This window comes from Melanotaenia boesemani, chromosome 6 (assembly GCF_017639745.1).
Source record: "Melanotaenia boesemani isolate fMelBoe1 chromosome 6, fMelBoe1.pri, whole genome shotgun sequence".
NCBI lineage: Eukaryota > Metazoa > Chordata > Actinopteri > Atheriniformes > Melanotaeniidae > Melanotaenia > Melanotaenia boesemani.
In genome coordinates, this window is record NC_055687.1 from 31652937 (window position 1) to 31673308 (window position 20372).

Below are 20372 nucleotides of genomic sequence, written 5' to 3' on the forward strand. Positions count from 1 at the left end.
TATTTTTTCCTTTCTTTCATAAGGAGAAACATCTGGGCAAAGAAAATACATAAATCCAATAAAAGTTTTAGCTAAAATTTCCGTTTTCCCTATTTTGAAATTGTCAACTTCATTCATGGCTTCCGGTGACGCAACGAGGAGGACCGGGCATCCCACAATGCAACTCGGCCTCCAAGGTATCTTCTTCTTCACCACATGGCCATATTTTTCAGGTCTTGATATTGTTTTTAATCTTAAATTAATCTTCTGCAAGTTTTTGTTCTTTTTTACTTTGACAACAAATGAAAGTCAAAGTTCTTTCAAGAAATCCGGATGATTATGTTCGGGAGACTAAACATGATATTCAGCGTGGTGAGTAATTTTACACTCCGTCAGGCTACAATGTTTGCTAGCCAGTTTTGATCAACAAACATCAGTTGTACAGCCCGTTTAAAAGTTAGACCACAGCAAGTATAAAATCGACACATTTTTATGGCCATTTGAAAATGATTTTGAATTTGTATGTTCGTAGGTCACCAAGGACACATGCTTTATCACAGTATTACATATTTGCATCACCAACATTAGTGGATAAATATTGTTTATCATTATCATTTCCGTTTTGTCACAGTTTATTTACTAAAATGCATGTATTCCTCATACATATGATATTATTGTTATTGCTAAAACGTAGATGATAGAGCTAAAACGTTCATGATTGTGCAGAAATTGAGTGCCAAGCGTTTTCTTTGAAGTAATGTCATATAGTCAAGGACATGTCTTGATATTTAGTCCCCAGGAACTATGATCCCACCCTTCATCCCTTTGAGGTCGGCAGAGAGTACACACGGGCTTTAAATGCCACAAAGTTAGAGAGAGTCTTTGCCAAGCCTTTCCTGGCTTCCCTGGATGGTCATAGAGATGGGGTGAACTGTATGGCTAAGCACACGACGAGTCTCTCCACCCTCCTGTCTGGCTCCTGTGATGGCGAGGTTAACAATCTACTGACATTTTAACCTGTTAAAGTAATCTGAATGAAAATTTAAAACTCACTATAATATATATCTTTTCCTCTTTAAAAAACCTCTCTAGGTAAAAGTTTGGAACCTTACCAAACACGAATGTGTCCGCACTCTCCAAGCACATGAAGGTTTTGTGCGGGGAATGGTTGTCAGATACTGTGGAACTTCCTTCTTTACGGTAAATGATTCAACACCTATTAAAATTATTCGTGTTATTATGATGTGGGTGTTGTCTAAGTTTAATCCTGCTAAAAATAACAGGTAGGCGATGACAAAACAATCAAGCAGTGGAAAATGAAGGCACCGGGGTATGGAGAGGAAGAGGAGCCACTTAACACGATCCTGGGCAAGGTATAGGACAGTTGCAGTTACATTGCACAGGGCCTGAGTGGATTATCACACTATGTCTAAGTGGAAAAAAACGTCTCTTCTAGACTGTTTTCACAGGACTGGACCATCACAGAAAAGAAGGTGTGTTTGCAACATGTGGCCAGCAGGTGGACATCTGGGATGAGCAGAGAAGCACCCCGATTCGCTCCTTTACCTGGGGTGTAGACAGCTTCAGCTCGGTCCGCTTCAACCCTGTGGAGGTAAGACGCCTCACATTGTATTGCCAATAATTCAACCTAGTAAAAAGTTATTACCAGACTTATTTAAAGTGGACGCCCTGATGATATCTTTCAGCTGATCTGTTTGCCTTTCCACAGACAGAACTTCTTGGAAGCTGTGCCTCTGACAGAAGTATCGTTTTGTATGACATGAGAGAGTCGGCACCACTTAAAAAGGTAGATTAAACTGTGTAGTTTGTGAATGAAAATACCCATTTTTAATCTCATTCTTCTCAAGAAGATAATAACTGACTTTTGTTTGTTTCCCTTTTTTATTTCTTTAGGTTATTATGAGAATGAGGACAAATACATTATGCTGGAACCCCATGGAAGCCTTTTACTTTACATGTGCAAATGAAGACTACAAGTAAGTCAGAGAAAAATTTTAATCACGTCAGACTCATCAGAAGTGTTTATGCATATTCTCATTCTTATAGTTTTTTCTTTTAAACATTCCCACTATTAAAATTGAAGTTAATGTCCAGTTAGTTTTGGTTTATTTTTATTAATACTTTACATCACAAAACAAGCTGCCCTGAGAAACTGTGTCACCAGGAGAACTAATTTATGTTCCCATTTCTCTCTCTAGCCTGTACACATATGATATGAGGTACCTGGAGAAGCCCATCGCAGTACACATGGACCACGTCTCTGCAGTACTAGATGTCGATTATTCTCCCACGGGGCAGGAGTTTGTGTCTGCCAGTTTTGACAAAACTATTCGCATCTTTCCCAGGAATGGTGGACACAGCAGGTCAGTAACACCAGTCAGAAACAGAGAGGATAAAATTAAACTTGTTTAGAGGGTGGGGATTGCCGTTGGTGGCACGGCAACCCTCTAATATAATGGTAGGGGAAACACTGCGTGAACATATGTTCAGGAGCTAATGTGCGTTAAACAGCCACAGAGTTGACAAAGTCACACTACAAAATATCAAACTCCCTCACCTAAAATACTGCATATTAATTTTGTGTATGTAACCAGATAATAGAAGTCCACTGACCATTTTAGAACATTTTTAACATCTATTCTACATATTTTTTCCCCAAATAAGCCGAGGTCAGCCATAGAGCTGTCATCCAATCATGTGTAATAAATTTTCTTTGTGTTTCAGCAAACTAATGAAGTTTTTTTTTTTTTTTTTTTTTACTGTTGCTTCATAAAGAAAATAGTTACATTTACACAGTAACATTGAGTTGGTGGGAAAACAGCAGAATGTTTTTCAGTTTTGGAGAACTTGCTGATTTTGCAGCAAACCATCAATCACCTCAGTCTACGGTGCTCTGGGCTATTTTCATTTATTTATTTTTTTTATTTTAATTCAGGGAAGTCTACCATACCAAGCGCATGCAGCACGTGATCTGCGTAAAGTGGTCGGCAGACAGCAAGTATATCCTGAGCGGTTCTGATGAAATGAATATCCGACTGTGGAAAGCCAAAGCAGCAGAGAAACTAGGACTGGTGAGTTCTGTCTGCTCTGCATTATTCCTGCTTTTGCACTTTCATACTAAAGTTATTGCTGCTTATTGGTCTTTTTTTTTAAGTAATTCCCCATCATAAAGTCTAAATACCAATCAGTATTTTCTTCAGTTGTCATATATTGTATTTTCTTCTACTTTATTATCTGATTTAAATTTATGGGTTGGCTGCATTTGTTTAGCACAGCCTTGGCTCTGCGCCCACCTCAGCACTGTAACAGTAGGTGACTCTGCCAGGAGCTACTGTTGCCAAATGCTCTGATGGATGCTGACTTAGGGTAGAATCACTCTCAATAAGTGCAATGTACCAGTTGGCACAGCCGCTGTTGTTGCAAGGGAAGTCCTAAAGATTCAAAACACTTCTGCAGTGCTTCGACAAATCAACAAAAAAAGAAAAGAAAACATCTCTCAGAGTTCCTCTGACTTTTGAATCATGATTAGTGAGACCTGCTCGTATTGTCTGTTAAAGGAAAGATGGTGGCATTACATATCGCTCTCAACCATCACATAAAGCTAATTTTTTGCAACCCTGGGATGTGTTCCTAAAACCTGAGATGCCTGTTATGGCCAAATCATAAAGATCAGTGGCATCTTTGTGCCATCTCCAGAAGCCATCTTTCACTCCTGATCAGATTCACTCTTCCTTATTCTCCTAATGCAGCCTCAGAGTGGAAACGGCTTGCTTTTGGCACTCGTTTTACTGTCACGGTGTAAGAAGAGATTTATTCGCAAGCTTTGCACTTAAAGAGATCAGACAAGGGGCTGCTCTTATCAGCAGTTTGAATCGGCCAATCACTTAAACGGAGGCCACTCTGAACATAATGAAGCATTAACAATCAAGTTGAACTCAGAGGGTCTTTAATTATCTAGAAATGCTGAATCAAGGTTTTGTCTGTCTGAAGGCATCATACTGGAATGATGGGGACTTCCGTCAGCTCTAAAAAAAAAAAAAAAACAACTTTCCATATGGTAACCTCCAGTTTAACTTGGACCCTTTTGTAATGTAGACCAGTGGTTCCCATCCTGGGGTCCCCCAAAGAGCACAGGGGGTCCCTGAGGCTATGACTGTTCACAGCCAGTGTGATTTTAAATTAAGGCCATGCCCACACAGAGATAAGTTACAGTGTATTCGCTTCACCTCAAGTTTTTTTAATCATTTGGGGGTTTCACTCACATGGAACCAGAGTTTTGGGAGCCCAACAAAACTAACTTTGCACTATTTTATTAATGAGACACGTATGAGAAATGCCACAGATTTGTCATTATTTTGTACAAAAAAAACAACAACTTGATGTTTATTTTTATAATCCAGTTGATGTTGATAATTACCTTAACTTTGGTTTGATCAAAGGAAAGGAGTCAGCCAGAAGGTATCATTTATGGTGAGAAGCAGCAAATGAAAGCATCAAACCAAGCACAGAGCAGGTGGGGGTTCCACAGCTTTTTGGTAGTTGCATGAAGGGTGTCCTCAGGGAAAATAGGGTGGGAACCACTGATTTAAACCACTGTAGCCTTCTCTAACTCCTATCTAAGTATTAAATGCTGTAAATGATTAAACCTTTTGTGTTAACCTAGTTATGTAAGTTGGGAGAAGGGGTCAGAGATTTAGTTTGTTTTTAACCTGAGGAGCCTTCCTAACAGAGTGAAATACCTGGAAGTATCTGAGTTACAACCATGAAAAAAAACTGGTTAAATTCTCTAAATGCTACAGAAAGGAGCTTCAGTGCTTCCTCTATTATTTCCTTTAACATTAGAAATACTTGGTTCCCTCTCAAAAACACCTTATAGACATAACATACAAACAACACTGATTACAAAATGGTGAATTTGAGTGTGTTAATGAACATCCTGTAATATCTTTTCACTTTTATGGCTTTTTTCTTTACATTTTTCTTATTTACCAGTCTTACAATGAGCTAATATGATATGTATGACCAGGCCAGCTGACAACCATGCCTGGGCCTTCTCCTGTTGCTCTCCTCTGCTTACGAGGTTCACGCTATCATTTGGTCATTTTAGTGGCCATAATGCAGGATCGTTGAAGTTAAGTGTCTGATCGGTCTCTGATCCATCCTGCTCAGACTTTGACGGGGCAGAAGGCCCCTCCAGCTCCACTATGACTCTCTCATCGGTAGCCTGACTCTGTCCCTCTGTTGTGGGGCAGTGGGCTCTCCTGCATTACTTTTGCTGGATTTCTTGTCTCTGTCTCATCCTCTCTGATGGAGCTACCAAACCAAACTCTTTCTTTTAAAGATAACGTGTTGTCAGGCTTTTATTAAAGGTAATGAACTTTAACTTTAGAGGCTGGTAAATGTTTCTTACCTCACCCTACGTTGACTTTACTAGTTCCAACTTCATTGTCACCGCTTTTTTTTTTTTTAAATATCTGTTTAGAAAATCTGGAAGGCCTCTATTTTCTTTTTTCTTTCCTTTGCTGAGCATTGGACTTGTGCTGACCGGACATTTTGAGCCGTTAAAGTGAATAAATTGTTGTTTCACTACTGCAGTCACAAAAAGCAGAACAGCTGCAGGTTCAGTGTTTGCTGTAAACATACAAAGTTTTCAGCTGCACAACTGCTGTGTGTTCGCCTGCAATGAGGCGACCTTCAGGTTATCTAATTAACCTGGCTTTGTAACATACATTTTTATGTAAAAAAAAAAAAAAAAAGATTAATAAAAAAAAATAAAAGCACAATATAACATTTTTTTTCCAGCCCTGCTGACTCAAACAGATGTTTTTTTTATGACTTTAAATAAATTCCCTTAAGTGCACTTTTTATAGATACACGACCCACATGTTGCTAGACAATCTCACAGGGTTTCACACTTAAAAAAGACTTGAAAAATGACAGTAAATCAAGAACTAAATTATTCCACTGTGTGATGTGAGTCCCAGTTAACAGTAATAATTTTAGAATTACTCAGCTTTGTAACAGCAACAGAATAAACTTAAATAATCGTTACATTTCTTATTCTTATTTATATTCTTTCCAGAGTTTTTGACTATTTATTTGCTTTAACTGACTGAGTTTACGCCCTGTAATTACATGTTCTTGTTGTGTCCTTGTTTGATGTGAACACGTCATTTCTGCCTCATGCAGTTTTTGTTGAATAATTATAAAATGGTACCATTTAAATGATAAAAAGGCTTAATAAATAGTGCCATTACAAATATATATAATTAAATTAATTTATTATGATTATATATGGCTGTCATCGACTCAGATTTTATATCTGGAGTAAGCCTGGTTCAGCTATGATGTTGCTGTATACCAGGGCTAATCAGTTCGGTCCTCCGGGGGCCGCAATCCAGCAGGTTTTCAAAATATTCTTTCTTCAACACGCTTGAATTAAATAAAATGGATCTAACAGCCTATTAAGTTCTGCACAATGAGTCATTAATTTGAGTCAGGTGTGTTGGAGCAGGGATACATGGAGAATCTGCTGGATTGCAGTCATTTTTTCACACAGTCCATTTGCAGCTGCGTTTGAACAGCTGCATGTATGTTAAACTCATCCTGCCTCAGCAGCTACCCATCATTGTGCTTCACTTTTAAAACCTGAGTACTTCAGTCCATCTATGATTGTCTTTTGATCCAACTTTTGCTAAATTGGACTCCTTAAAAAGCCAAACTCTAAGTTATCATTTTCTGCTGTCTCATGTTTTAGATGTTGCATTCACAAGTGTGTGTGTCCAAGGGAGTTAGTTTAGTACATCAGGATCAGCATCTAACAACTCTTATCCCAACAAATTGAATCTGAGACAAATCATTGCTTTTAATTAGAATAAAAGCCTTCAAGGATAGCAGCTCCAGCCAAAACCAGCCCGGCCTGCCGCTGGTTTTTATGATGGAGACCGAAAGGAGGGGCGTTGTTGAGTTAGAGGCTTCGCTTTCAACAGACATTGTGTTTGAATGAGCATGTTGTCAAACTGAACTAACTGCTTACTGTACTATTCAACATTTTATGATACTCAACAGCATTCCAAAACTATCAGTAGTAAAAAAAAAAAAAAATGAAGAAGCTGGGTTGAACTCGGAGCATGAAGTGGGTTTGTCAAGATGGAAGATGATTTTGCAGAATTTCTCAAGCAGCAGACTCAAGGCTCGCAGTTCTGGAACCTTTGGATAATACTGCTCTCAACATGGCAACCAGAGCCACTATAAAATGCTGCAAGAATCATTATAACTTGACAAGCTAACAAGACCAGTGAGTCATGTGTGAGGAGGATTTCAGACATGCAGAATCAGCAAGGGTCATCCTCTGTTCGTAGCTGGGAGAAAGATGCTGTCCTCACCAGAAAAATTACAGTGTTCGTGTACATGACCTATATTTATGTGCAGCTGGTGACTACTGTCCCAGAAGAGATATTAATTATAATATGTGAATTCTCACTGAGTAAGATGCGATGGATATTTCAGTTGTGACAGTACATTGAAAAAAGCTGCTAGTCAGGTGGGCAATGGAAATGACTAAAAACCTCCACAAGTAGCTACAAAATGTACTTTGAGGCAAATTTGTTGTTTAAATAAAAATTAAAGCTACATGCTATATGTCCCGTCCAATGTGATACAGCTGTCCCCCAGAGAGAAGGAGGCCATCAACTACAATGAGAAGCTGAAGGAGAAGTTTCAGCACCACCCACAAATCAGGCGCATCGCTTGTCACCGACATCTACCCAAGAACATCCATCATCAGAGCAAGGAGCTGAGGATCATGAAGGAGGCTCGCCGTCGAAAGTACGTGTTCAGTTTTCACTTATTTGTTCATTTAGAGAAACTGGGTAAAGAGAAAATCATTGTGTCCGTGAAAAGGTGATGATGGTCTGGACTGATGCCAGGATAGATCTGGCCTGATGGAAAATCTCACAGATGGGACTCCCTGCTATGACGTGCTCCAGCCAGGCATTGCATACTCATGTGCAGCTTGTGTTGGATTGATCATCCCAGTTTTCCCCCACCGTCCGCTGAATCATAGCTCAGTCTGGGCTTTTTTTTTTTTAATGAGCGGCAGTATCATCATGTGTCAGACGTGTGTTTGAGCCGACCTGTTTTTATGCATTATTTTGAGAGCTGTAGCACGGTGCAACGTAGCTCTTACGTCAGCGGTCTTTCATGTGTGTTGGTCTTTTTCTTCTCCTGAATATTCTCAGCAGCATTTTGAGTTATTCACCATTCTTCCTCTCTTTGTTTTTCAGGGAGATAAACGTCCGCAAGCACAGCAAAGCAGGAGCTGTTCCTGTGGTGTCTGAGAAGGAGAAGCATGTTGTTACCGTGGTGAAATAGACCCAGCAGGGGAGGAGATCAGAGGACTCGAAGACTGCCAATACATAAGGAGATGGAAACTAAGATCATACCCATGTGGAGGACTGTTCAGACCACTCTCTCAAAGGACTGAAAAAAAGTTTATGGAAAGAAAATGCGATTGTTTACACAGAACTGGAATTACAAACCCATTCTGTTAATAAATCATAACTCAACCTACTGCCACTTGGTTTAATAGCAGTTGTACTTTTTCACTCCGTTATTAAACGTTTACTCATTTAGAAGCTGATCACTCATGTTGCTTTGTGCAAGTTTAATTCTTTTTTCTTTCTTTTTAAGATTAAAGCAACAACCAGTGTTTCACATTATACATGGTCACTGATAACTTTTTGTGCCATGATTGAATAAAAATGTTTGCACAACAATAATCAAAGATGAATAATAATGTGTAGAAATGCCCAAGTTATGTGAAAAGGAAAAACTGCTTTTTCATTCTGAATTCTGCCTCATTATATTCCCAGTTCAATACTATATATTTTGATAACAGTAGACACGCTTATTTTATCTGGTCCATCTGTTCAATAAACACAAATTTCAATTTAGCCAATCACATGGTAGTAACTAAATGCATTTAGGCATGTGGACATGGGAAAGACGACTTACTGAGGTTCAAACTGAGCATCAGAATGAGGAAGAAAGGGGATTTAAGAGACTCTGAACATGGCATGGTTGCTGGTCTGAGTGTTTCAGAAACTGCTGATCTACTGGGATGTTCACACACAACCATCTCTAGGGTTTACAGAGAATGGTCTGAAAAAGAGAAAATATCCAGTGAGCAGCAGTTGTCTGGGCCAGAATGTCTTGTTGAAGTCAGAGGAGAATGGACAGACTGGTTGAAGGTGATGGAAAGACAACAGGAAGTCAAATAAGCACTGGTTCCAATCAAGGTCTGCAGAACAGCATCTCTGAACATACAACAGTCTAACCTTGAAGCAGATGGACTACAGCAGCAGAAGACCACACCGGCTGCCTCCTGTCTGCTAACAACAGGAAACTGAGGCTACAATTCACACACACTCACCAAAATTCAGCTGCAACATTCAGATGCTTTTTCCTTCTTCATTCAGTCACACTAAAAGCAAAAAGCACAGCACATGTGCCAGAAAACAAACCAACCAACCAACCAACCAAAAAAAAAAACAGGATTGAAAAGGTATAGGCTGAAGTCTCCGCTCCTTTCACCGAGCCTTTTTTTTAATAAGACTTTCAGTCAACTCCCTTTAGCTTTAGATAATTAATACTACCATAGTATTGTTGCTGACCACGTCCATCCCTTTATGACCACAGTGTAGCATCTTCTGATGGCTACTTCCAGCAGAATAATGCACCATGTCACAAAGCTCAGATCATCTCCAGCTGCTTTCTAGAACATGACGATGAGTTCACTGGACTCCAACGGCCTCCACAGTCACCAGATCTCAGTCCAGTAGAGCAGCTTTGGGATGTGGTGGAACGGGAAATTCTCATCATGGATGCAGCCAACAAACCTGCAGCAACTGTGTGATGCTGTCATGTCAATATGAAGCAAAACCTCTGAAGAAGGTTTCCACCACCTTGTTGAACCAAGAATTAAGACAGTTTTGAAGGAAAAGGGGGTTCCAACCCAATATTAGGAAGGTGGATCTAATAAAGTGTCTGGTGAGTGTATAATCCTGTAACTTCATTTATAAATGAGGTTATGATGAGTTTAGAACTCACTTATGACTTTAGCAGATCATTATGTAGGCATTCCTCAATTCTTGATAAGGAAATTGAACTGTTCATTAGGTTTTATTTATGATGTGTTAAGAATTAGCATACAGATCTAAATTAAATTAAAGTAAACATATGTGAAGAATTAAACAATAAATGCTACTATTTTGCATAAGTGTCTCTCTTTTACCTCTTTCTTTTCTCTCTTTCATACCTAGATAATTACATTTTCTTTGGGATCAGTAACATGACAGTTCCTATCATTTTGCATGGTACTGACACTGATGCATATCCTTAATAAACATTTGCAGTGAAAACACTGAAAATGTAAACACAAGTTTCTCTTGATGTTTGACTTAGCAGATGATCACACTGGTGCTAATTTACTTAGAGATATAATGTGGTACAGGCTCTATCCTCTTATCCTCCAGATAAATATTACAGAAAGGAAGCTGAAGAAAAAAGGGGGCTGTTAGGATTGCTAATCAAGAAGAGGAATATTTAGTTGATAAAAACCAAAACTAGTAAGACAAGACAGATGTGTTCATTTAACTTCATATCAAAAATACCTGAAAGTGCTCTTTAGTAAATACTTGAATCACCTTAATATTAAATAATGATATTGTTTTCTCAGTGAGGTGCGTCAACACAGCTGACACCCTCTTTTGTAATTGTTTTAAACATTATGTCTTTCATGTACCGTCACAGAATTTTACACATCAGCTGGCAGCGGAGCCCGTGTGTACTGTAGAGTGTATGAAAGCACTGACCGGAACCGCTGCCACACCTGCAGTTACAGTCATTGTCACTAGTCATATTTCGTATTTACCCTCCCCACTCCATATTTGTCACCCTCACAGTGTTCATGATCTGCTCATGAAATATGGATGATGTCGACCCCGCGCGCAGCACTGCTCCAGCTGCTCCTCCACTCCGTGTTTTTGCGGTGGCTATCTGCCTGCTGTCAATGAACATCCAGCGCGTCCTCTCGGCTTTATTCTTCTACGTGTTTCTGTCGCTCCGCCTCTTCTTCCTAGTTGGATTTTTTTTTTCGCTCACTCTCTTTCTCCCAACTCTCCCTCTCTCTGTCATTGCATCCATTTTTGTGCATTTAAGATCTCTCCAAGAATTACCAACCTGGAAGAAGGCGAGCTAAACAGAGTCACAGAGAAGGGTTAAGGGCTCCAAACGAAAACAAACAAGAACGGACCGGGCATCTTTTTTCTTTTTTTTTTTCTTTTTTTTTTCTTTCTTTTTTCTTTTCCAGCATGCGAGTAAACCCCTCTAAAGGATGGCAACGATGGGTTAGACAGGATTTAACATGACTGCTATATAAAAGGCAAGAGTTGTTCTTTGAATCCTCAGTTTTTGTTTATTTTCCACACTTTTTTCCATATCCCTGGATGAATGGAGGCTTGTGATTGGAATACCTGCAGGTCTTACCTACAACCTGTGATTCTTTATAGGAGCATCTATCTCAAATCTGCAGTTTTCTTTCCCCTTTACCCCCCTTCTTTAGAAATATTGATGTGTAAATTTGCAACAGCTTGGTTGCAGCTTAGTGTGCTTGACAACCTTACCACGAGCTTTTAATAGCTGAGGATGAAGCGCGTAATTAATATTTTGTCGCTTATTTCTGCAGCCGCCTTAATATGTGCATGATACTGCTAACCAAGATGTCATGCCGCGTAGAAGCCTTCTTTCAAAGCTCATTTTTAAAGGCATAAATTTGAACCCACTAAAAACGCGATGTTGCTAGTTGACAGTGCCTTTCTCGTTTTTTAGCCACTGTGTGTGAAAGATGTCTGCACCACACGGGCCCCGGGGCGGCCATGGCCCTGCTGCTGCTGCTGCTGCTGCTCCCTCAGCAGCCGGCGCCATGCCGGAGATGCCGGACCTCAGCCACCTCACCGAGGAGGAGAGGAAGATCATCCTCGGTGTCATGGACCGACAAAAGAAGGAGGAAGCAAAGGAACAGTCGATGTTAAAGTAAGAAAAAGGCAGAGATGAAGAGAGGGTTGGCGCTGCTGTTGGTGGTGAATAACTCGGCTGTTTGTTGGTTGTTGGCCGCTACACAGTGAATTTCTGCCACTGCCTCCCTGTGACATACTGGTGGGTTGTGTTGCCTCTTGACATCCAACCTTACAGAGTTTTATTAGTCGACCACTAGCGGTTGTGACACCGAGGTGAGATGCAGCGTCCCCCCTTTCGCCTAATTTTACTTTTAGACGACTTGATTTTGATGGAGAGTTTTTATTTCATAACGTGGCAAACGTTAGAATCTTTTCCCCGCACTTTGTTGTGGCTGTATCTGTACTACAGAGGGTTGGGTTAGCAGCGACGGCCGCCATTTTCACGTAAAATGCACGCTAAATTGCTTAACCTTTCCCCACGAACGTCACAGAGATTACACAATATTACACTGGAAAGATCATTTAAGGTGTCCTTTGTGGGGATGTTGCACGCGGTGTGTGTGTGTGTGTGTGTGTGTGTGTGTGTGTGTGTGTGTGTGTGTGTGTGAATGATTTCAACGTTAAAGTCTCAGTAGTTCACCCCTCTCCCCCCAACCTCACGCTACTCTATACAGATGTCGCTGGAAGCTGTTTCAGCACCATGGAGCTGTCCACTGGAAAGTGTCCGCTGTAAAGTGGACAGCGCACTTTTAAGGTGGACCGGAGTATTTCGGCCATCGTTGATTAACTGTGAGAGCCATACATTTGTTTTATGGGGAAATATTACATTTATTTGGCTTGACCTGGCCATAAAAAAATACACCAATTCAATGAATTGTTATTTTTTTTCCATCCTAAGTTTCTTGCTTTTTTCTTTCTTCGCCAAAATGTCGCACCTGCTTGTTTGCTCGCCAGTGATAAACTAATGCATTTAGAATAATTCCGTTTGAATGCAGGATAAATATTACTCAATATTTCAGAAACAGCTGCTCGAGTAGGTTGCAGGGTTGTATGTGCCATTAACTCCAGTTATGTCATTATAAATGCAAGATTTCTTTTAGAGAAATACAATGTGTTTTTGTTTGCTTTCCCCCCTTTCATCTTCAGGCAAAATTTAGCGCTAAAGCAGCATTAAAGACAAAGTTGTGCAATCCCTTGTGCAGCTGCATGAGTCATGTACTCCAAGACACGGCTACCTCAGTCGCTGCGGTGCGTGCCGCGTGATTCATCCAGGCCTTTCCTACTTCCTTCCTCTTTCAGTGTGTCTTCTCTCTTCCCCAATAGCTGCTTCCCCCCCGTTTATCTCCACGGCTGACAAATAAGCAGAAGCGGTTGCACTTTGCGAAAAAAGACGTAATAGACCGACTAACTATGTTTGGTAACATGTTTAATAGATTCTATGCGTGATGATGTCAAAGAGATCTATGCACCATTTGTTGCATTCCAATTTATACGAATTACTGTATGTGTGGACTTTTGATTTGGCTATCTTGGAGTTTATCTCGACAGCAGGGCTACATATCACAAATGAAATGTTCGGATTTCTGCCGCCACTTTGCTGCTGTGGTATAATATTCTCACTAGACCACATGGGTTAAATAGTATATCCCCAATCCAAAACAGATGGGATGTCTAAACAAATGCAGAATGCAGTGACAACTTTCATTAACCAATAGTTTATTCAAAACTGGATCTTACCAAAAGCTGAAAGACATATTTTTCTGATTCATGAAAAAATGTGTGCAAATTTTTAATGTAATGGCAGCACCACATCTAAAACAAGGTTGGGGTGGAACATGTTTACCAGAGTATACCATACTGTCTTCAACAGTCTGTAAACATTTGTAAGCTGAGGATAGTTGTTAGAACTTTGGGAGAGGATTGGTGTCCCATTTTTTTTCTGATATTGATTTCTGGCTGCTCAACTGTCCTGGGTTTTCTCCTGTATTTCACATTTCAAGATGTGGCTGATGTTTTCAACAAAACTGCAAGCAGGCCAGTCCAACCAACAAGTTCTTCTACCATAACGCCATGCTGTATGCTGATTAGCATTGCTGAAATGTGCAACGCCAAACCAGAAAAAGGCGATGTCTGTATGGGAGCATATGCTCTAAAACCCACACGTTGAATTGTTTTGTATATTTGGTTAGCATTCAAAATATCTCAATAAAAACACAAAACAACAACCAAAAAAATAAATAAATAAGAGAGAGATAAAGCTAATCAAAAGGTATTGACTGAAGCACATGCTTATTATGCCAACCCTTTTTATCCAAACATCTTGAGCAAGCAACTCAGTTACATTATAGATAGAATTTGAAAGCAAAAAAGCAAAATAAAAAGAAACAACAAAACTTTCATCATAGAGAAGTAAATACATGTACTCAAGATTCAATTCAAGACTCAAACAACTTTATATATCCCCGAAGGGCAATTCAGTTTACAGTCTACTAGACAGGTAACAAAATGCAATCACAATCACAAACAAACATTCATTAACATTCATTAAAAGTATGTACTTTTTGTCACTGGTGGTGCCTTTCTAGATGCACAAGTTGTCAGTTTTGTAGACACTAATGCACTCCTCATAGGCTTTTTAACTAAATGCTGATAACAAGCTAGTTATTGTTCCCTTTCCTCTAGAGAATCCATCCATTATTTTCTAAAAAGTCTCTCAAATTCTGATTGGTCTGAACACAGGACAGATTTCCACTTTGCGTCAGTCCATTTCAAACAGCTTTGGCCCAGAGAAGAAGACAGCATTTCTACAACTTTATCACACATGGCTTCTTCTTTGCATGATAGAGCGTTAAAATGAATTTGTGGATGAATTTTACACACAAAGATGCAGTGATTTTCATGACAGACTCAGCCATGTTTTCAATATAGTACCACCTAGGACCCAAATATCATGACCATAAAATATTAATGATCAAAAATGTCGGCTGTGCATAAAGATGTCAGATTTTCAGAAAGGTTTCATGACCAAATCAAGGAATAGTCAAAGTCTTCCTAATTAAACATTATGAAACATTTAATATTAAATGAATCAATTCGGCTTTTTCCATATTGCTATATGTACACGAGTAAGTGACTCTGCTTCTCTGAGGTGCTCTTTTTTACCCAGTTATTTTACTGACATCACTACCAATTAACCTAGTTAGTTTTTTGTTTGGGCAATATATTTTTACAGCTTTTTATTGCTCTTGTTCCTTCTTTTTTTTAAACTTGTTGCTGTGACCAAATTTAAGATATTCATGAAAAATAGGTCACCTCCAACATTAAATGTGTTCTGTTGTGTTGAAAACATTGGTTTATGTGATTTGCTACCCATTACATTCTGTCTTAATTTAAATGCTACACAGTGTGCCAACTTTTTCTGAATTGGGGTTGTATCCTTTAATTTTTCATACACCAATACCATATTGGTTTAATATGCTCTGTCTTTACATCCTTGGTGACTCATCATGAGTCACCAGAGCAGTAAATCCCCACTTTCTTTACCTATGAATCACACAAGCATAACATATCCTGAAGGAGTGTTAGTGTGCTTAGCTCTGCAATACATACAACTGCAGAGGATTAACTTGTCATTGGATGGTTCGTAGCATTTCCAGCAGTGTCAGAAACAAACACCCACACTGCAATGTCCAACCTTATAGCTTGTTCATCTCCTCTGAAGCAGTCGTGGCCCAATCCACAGCAGTTTGGGTGGCGTTTCTGCAAGTGGCAGCTTGAACACTGAAGTGTGTAATTTAACAGAGGGAATCCTAGGAGGATGGAGGGATGGAGAAGAGAATGAGGAAGAGAGAGAGAGAGAAGCCTCCAGCTGCAGGGCTTGCCAACTTGCTGTCATCTCACTGGAGGTGCTACAGAGAGCGTGGACGGAAACCCAGCATTGCTGACTCGCATATAATTAGCTACTCCTTCTTAGCTTACTCAGTCTTAGTCTAGAGTGTCTCTGAATGTAAAAATGTGCTACAAAAAATATATGTCATGTCAGCTCTCAAAATATACAAAGTTCTGTCTAAAATGAAACATAGTTTCAGCTACATGTATTCCTCCATAAAGAATTATTCATCTATAGGTTAGCTTGGCTTTCCCTGCTTCAGTGAGTCCCTGAGTTTTACTGTAATGACGGTCATGGGTCCACTACCCTGTCCACCAACATGCTGGGTGTCCTACAGGCAGGCATCAGCTGCCTGTGATGGGGTGACCCACCAAAAGCCTTGGGCTCCACTTCTCTTTTCAACCTAATTCCCTGCTCCTCAGGGGTGTGTGGTCCTGTTTGATGGCTGGAAGTGCGAGGGGACAAGAAGAGATCAGCACAGCTGCTGAAATTTCCCATTCCAATCTTCAGCTTGCATCACACCTTTACCCTCCAAAACAAAGGCTGTGTTTTCAGGTTCCTTGCTTTTACTCTTACTTATGGTATAAGAGTATGAGCTATCCAAACACACACCCAGTAAAAGTCACTGATAGCAGCTTAAACCCATATCAGTGATATTTGCAAGAAAATGTATAACTGCATACTAGAAAAACACAGTCCATGTTTTAATAAATACCTCAGTTCCTCTTCCTTCTAATGACGGTGTTCTTCTCATGGATTTGGGTGACTGTGTCATTTGCTGAGGGACCTCCTTTAACAGTGGTAATAACTGCCTTGCAGTGGGGTCTTCCACTGAGATGCAGCTATTCTAGGGTTGTGAGATGTCTGCTGTTCTGCCACCATAGGTTCCAATTTAATTACCCTGTGTTCTCCAGTGTTTCCTGTGTCAAGGAATGCAGCCTATATTATAGGATTTGGGATATGCTGAATCACCATTAGGTGTTTGGTTTGTACAGCCCTCACTGAATATCATTGTTGTCTCATTTAACCATTGAAAATACCATTTATATTCACATAGTGTCTCGATATTACTTTTAGTCATCTGAATATCTAAGTAATTAAGATGTTCATGGAGAATGATTTAAAAAAAAATTCATAATTTCTTGTGAGAGACATTTAAATAATTGTTCTTAATCTAAGTGGCAGAGGTATAATTTGATTTTTGATTTTGTGGATCTCCTGTATATTTTTATTCCTTTGAATCAGGTGGGTAAAAACAGGGACGCATATAAACCATGAAGGAAAGGACGTCCCATGGACCAGAATTGTGTAGGACTCTGATAATGCAGCCTGATGTCATCTTTCTATCAGACTCTTACCATTTACTCAAAGGGTCATAAACATTTTTAATCTCACGATTTAAGCAAGGCAACCCTGACATCATCATTTCTCATGTTGTAAAACTCTCCCCAGACCTACAGAACCAACGCATTCTCATTCACAGCTCTTTACACACTAAAGTTTCACCTCAAGCCATTCCTCAGTTTTTGATGCAATGGGTACCCCTTTATTGTCACTTAAGGATGCACAGGGCAGTGCTCTGTAGCTCCATATTGTCTGTGATCTCTGTGTAGTAGAAAGTGATACATGAGGTGCTTATTAACAAATAATAGATCGTTGAAGGAGACAACAATGGGGTATGGATATCCATTTTCCTAGCTTAAGGGCTGGGATATACTTGCTGTTAGAAAAGCGCTTCTGAAAATGTATCATGGCTGCTATGTGTTCCTAGCATTCATTTGGCATGTAGACCACTTGCATTGATGCAAGGTAACATGTCGCATGCTTGAGTTACAATATTGACTTGAACGCTAGTGGAACAAGAGCATGAACACGACAGGTTAGATGTAAACACAATAGTGATAGTTTTGAAAATCATCTCTCAGACCTTGTCTACAACTACTGGGAAATGTAAGAGTTTTCTTCCCTGTTGCATAGTGATAAACACTCGTGCCATAGCAGTTGGCAACAAATTGGAATCGTTTTTAGGGGTTAATGCCCCAGAAATACAATGTGACCGGTATGTTGACCTTTTCATTATTTCAAAGTCCAAGTGCTGTGTGCTGCCTCTTGCAGTGACCTCCACTATTGAGCGTTTTTGCTGTGCCATACTTCCGTTGTTTGCAGCAAGTATATACACAAATGTAACGAATTGTTGACATGTACGCTTACATTCACAACAAGTACATCCCAGCTTGTGTTTCAGCTGAAAGCTCAGCCCTGAGACCATTGTTTTTAACATATTATTTATTTATTTATTTTACTTTTTTTTTTTAGCAACAAAGATACTTGGTTAAAATTTGATATTAAAGTAAATGGCTAAGGTGAGACTTGAGAAAAGCTTGGTAAAGATCAAGCATTAAACTTTTTTTGGGGGGGGGGTTAGGTTTAGGAAAATATCATAGTTAAAAAAAATATATATATATATATATATATATATATATATATATATTGTGTAACGGGAGTTTTGGGGGTTAGTCAACTGTTGACTTGGATTGGTTTTCTATCCTTAATCTCACATCTGGATGCCATCATAGAAATACTGTATGTATCACGCTGCAGGTTAGCATACATGTTAGAAAATGTGGGGTTGTTGTTCAACATGAAGTGCACTGACCTAGAATCAGCTGAGATCGATCACATCCCATTTCCTTTTTCCATTCACCCTTGTCATCCCCCCATCATGCATCCACTTTCACACACCTCACTTTCCTCATCCTGGTCATTTATGTGATTGTGCTTCAGAGCTCAACATACCAGCTGGGGTTAGTGCTCCAGAGAGGCCTTCTGTCCCTGGAGGCTGCAGGATCTGTGCTACTCAAAGAGTGGAGAACTTGTGGAGTGCTGTCCACACATTACAGCGGTTCAAGCCTTCAATATTCTTGTCCCACTGTACACATTAATGTTTTTTTTTTTTTGCACTGACCAAAAAATACCAATGTGGTAAAAAGTCTGGGGAACTACTGAAACTGAGTTAATACAATCTGGCCATTAAAATAGTTGACAAGTTCCTAGAAATACAGCTTGTCAGGATGAAAACACACCAGCTACAATATTACAGTCCCGTATAAAGATAGAATTATTTAATTATTTGATAAAAAGAAAAAAAAATAATATCACCAATATAACACACTCTGACAAAAAAAGATTTTGACATAAAAAATGACTGACAGCCAGCCTGTCTCAGGTGGTGAGCAAGCCAGTGAAATAACACATAAATCTTGCTGCTTTTAAAATCTAGTTGTACCCTTGTTGTGTCATTTATATAAATAGTATAGTGCATTTAATTCTGTTTTTCTACAGGGGTTATGGTGTAGTTTACTTCTAGAAGGAATATTTATCCACACATTGTGAACCCTGCATAACCTACTTTGGTAACACTTCTTTATCATATTAAAATGAGAGACCTATGGTTATGAAATAACCTGCTGGACAATATGCAGTATACACTTACACACACACACTCCCTCTCTGCCTTTCACTTGTTCCCTAGGCTCACTCACCCATGCTCACTCACCATCCTATGCGAAAAGAAGACTCTGTCATAAGCATCTCCCTTCCCCCATCATTTTCCCCAAGGGGGAGAGAGAGAGAAACAGAAAGTGAAAGAGTGGATGTTGTCTTGACTCTATAAAGCAGAACCTTCGGCAAATTAATACATCATCAAGCTAATTAAAGTAACAGTGTGCCTTGGTTATGGATGGTCGACATGATGTCAAGTACTTTTACTTAGCTGGATGGAAAATATAGTTAGAACACAATAGCTACCACTAAAATGATTTACAGTAAATAGTGTTTACCGTATTAAATAACTTGGCAGGATGCATTGTTTTTTTGTACAGTTGTTTCCACCTGTTTACATTTTTCATATTGTCTGTTAACTGATTGTAATCATTAGACTGACTCTGACTGTTATTTTTCTTTACACATTAGCCTCTATAAGCTTTATATAATGTATTTCCTGCTCGGCTGAGTGAAGACTGAGCTAGATTGCTTTTATTCAGACTTGAGGTCCACCATCAAATGATAATATTCACCATGCTGTTTCCTTGTTTGTAAAATAGGATGAACCCAGGGTTGTCTTTCACTTTGGTTCAACAGAGTCAAGAGCAAGATTTCTGTCAATTCGAGCAAAATTTTGTGACTCATCTGACAAGGCATTCATCCTTCATGCCTTGTCTGTCACGGGCTGCTTTGAAAATGTCAAATTTCCCTCCAATACCATAACCAATCAAATTTCTTGGAGAAAAGCGACACTGCTACTGTCACGACTGTTTGTTGTGTCCCGTGTGTTCGGTTTCACCTGGGTGGCGATGAGTTTCGCCTGTCACTGTCATTGGTTGTCTCCCATGTGTCGAGCACATTACACGTCATCTTGCACTTGTTCACTCAGACCCTGCTTAACCCACGAAAAGCACATCAACAAC

At 39.5% G+C, this 20372-nt stretch overlaps 2 protein-coding genes across 25 annotated transcripts in view; both read left to right on the forward strand.

Moving 5' to 3' along the window:
- Positions 1-155: 155 nt before the first annotated feature.
- On the forward strand, positions 156-8720 carry dcaf13 (ddb1 and cul4 associated factor 13). Its single transcript, XM_041988690.1, has 11 exons — positions 156-351; positions 772-971; positions 1072-1179; positions 1263-1352; positions 1436-1591; positions 1709-1786; positions 1894-1976; positions 2199-2363; positions 2936-3071; positions 7664-7827; positions 8286-8720. The coding sequence occupies exons 1-11, from the start codon at positions 282-284 to the stop codon at positions 8371-8373; spliced, it is 1338 nt and encodes a 445-aa protein (XP_041844624.1). The 5' UTR covers positions 156-281; the 3' UTR covers positions 8374-8720.
- A 2447-nt stretch (positions 8721-11167) lies between these two features.
- Positions 11168-20372, forward strand: part of rims2a (regulating synaptic membrane exocytosis 2a) — a 145318-nt gene continuing 136113 nt past the window's right edge. For 15 of the 24 annotated variants that reach the window (XM_041988759.1, XM_041988743.1, XM_041988733.1 and 12 more), the window contains exons 1-2: positions 11168-11443; positions 11890-12093. In XM_041988759.1, the coding sequence (XP_041844693.1) occupies positions 11906-12093 (188 nt within the window). In that variant the 5' untranslated portion in view covers positions 11168-11443; positions 11890-11905. The remainder of the gene's footprint in view (positions 11444-11889; positions 12094-20372) is intronic. The other 9 variants (XM_041988746.1, XM_041988770.1, XM_041988765.1 and 6 more) reach the window with 1 other exon arrangement.

Excerpts from the sequence above, each read along its gene's own strand:
- dcaf13 (XM_041988690.1), top strand. The coding sequence starts at position 282 with ATGAAAGTCAAAGTTCTTTCAAGAAATCCGGATGATTATGTTCGGGAG. Across the intron at positions 1,787-1,893 it reads AGTCGGCACCACTTAAAAAG|GTTATTATGAGAATGAGGAC; the intron begins GTAGATTAAACT and ends TTATTTCTTTAG. Across the intron at positions 3,072-7,663 it reads CAGCAGAGAAACTAGGACTG|CTGTCCCCCAGAGAGAAGGA; the intron begins GTGAGTTCTGTC and ends AATGTGATACAG.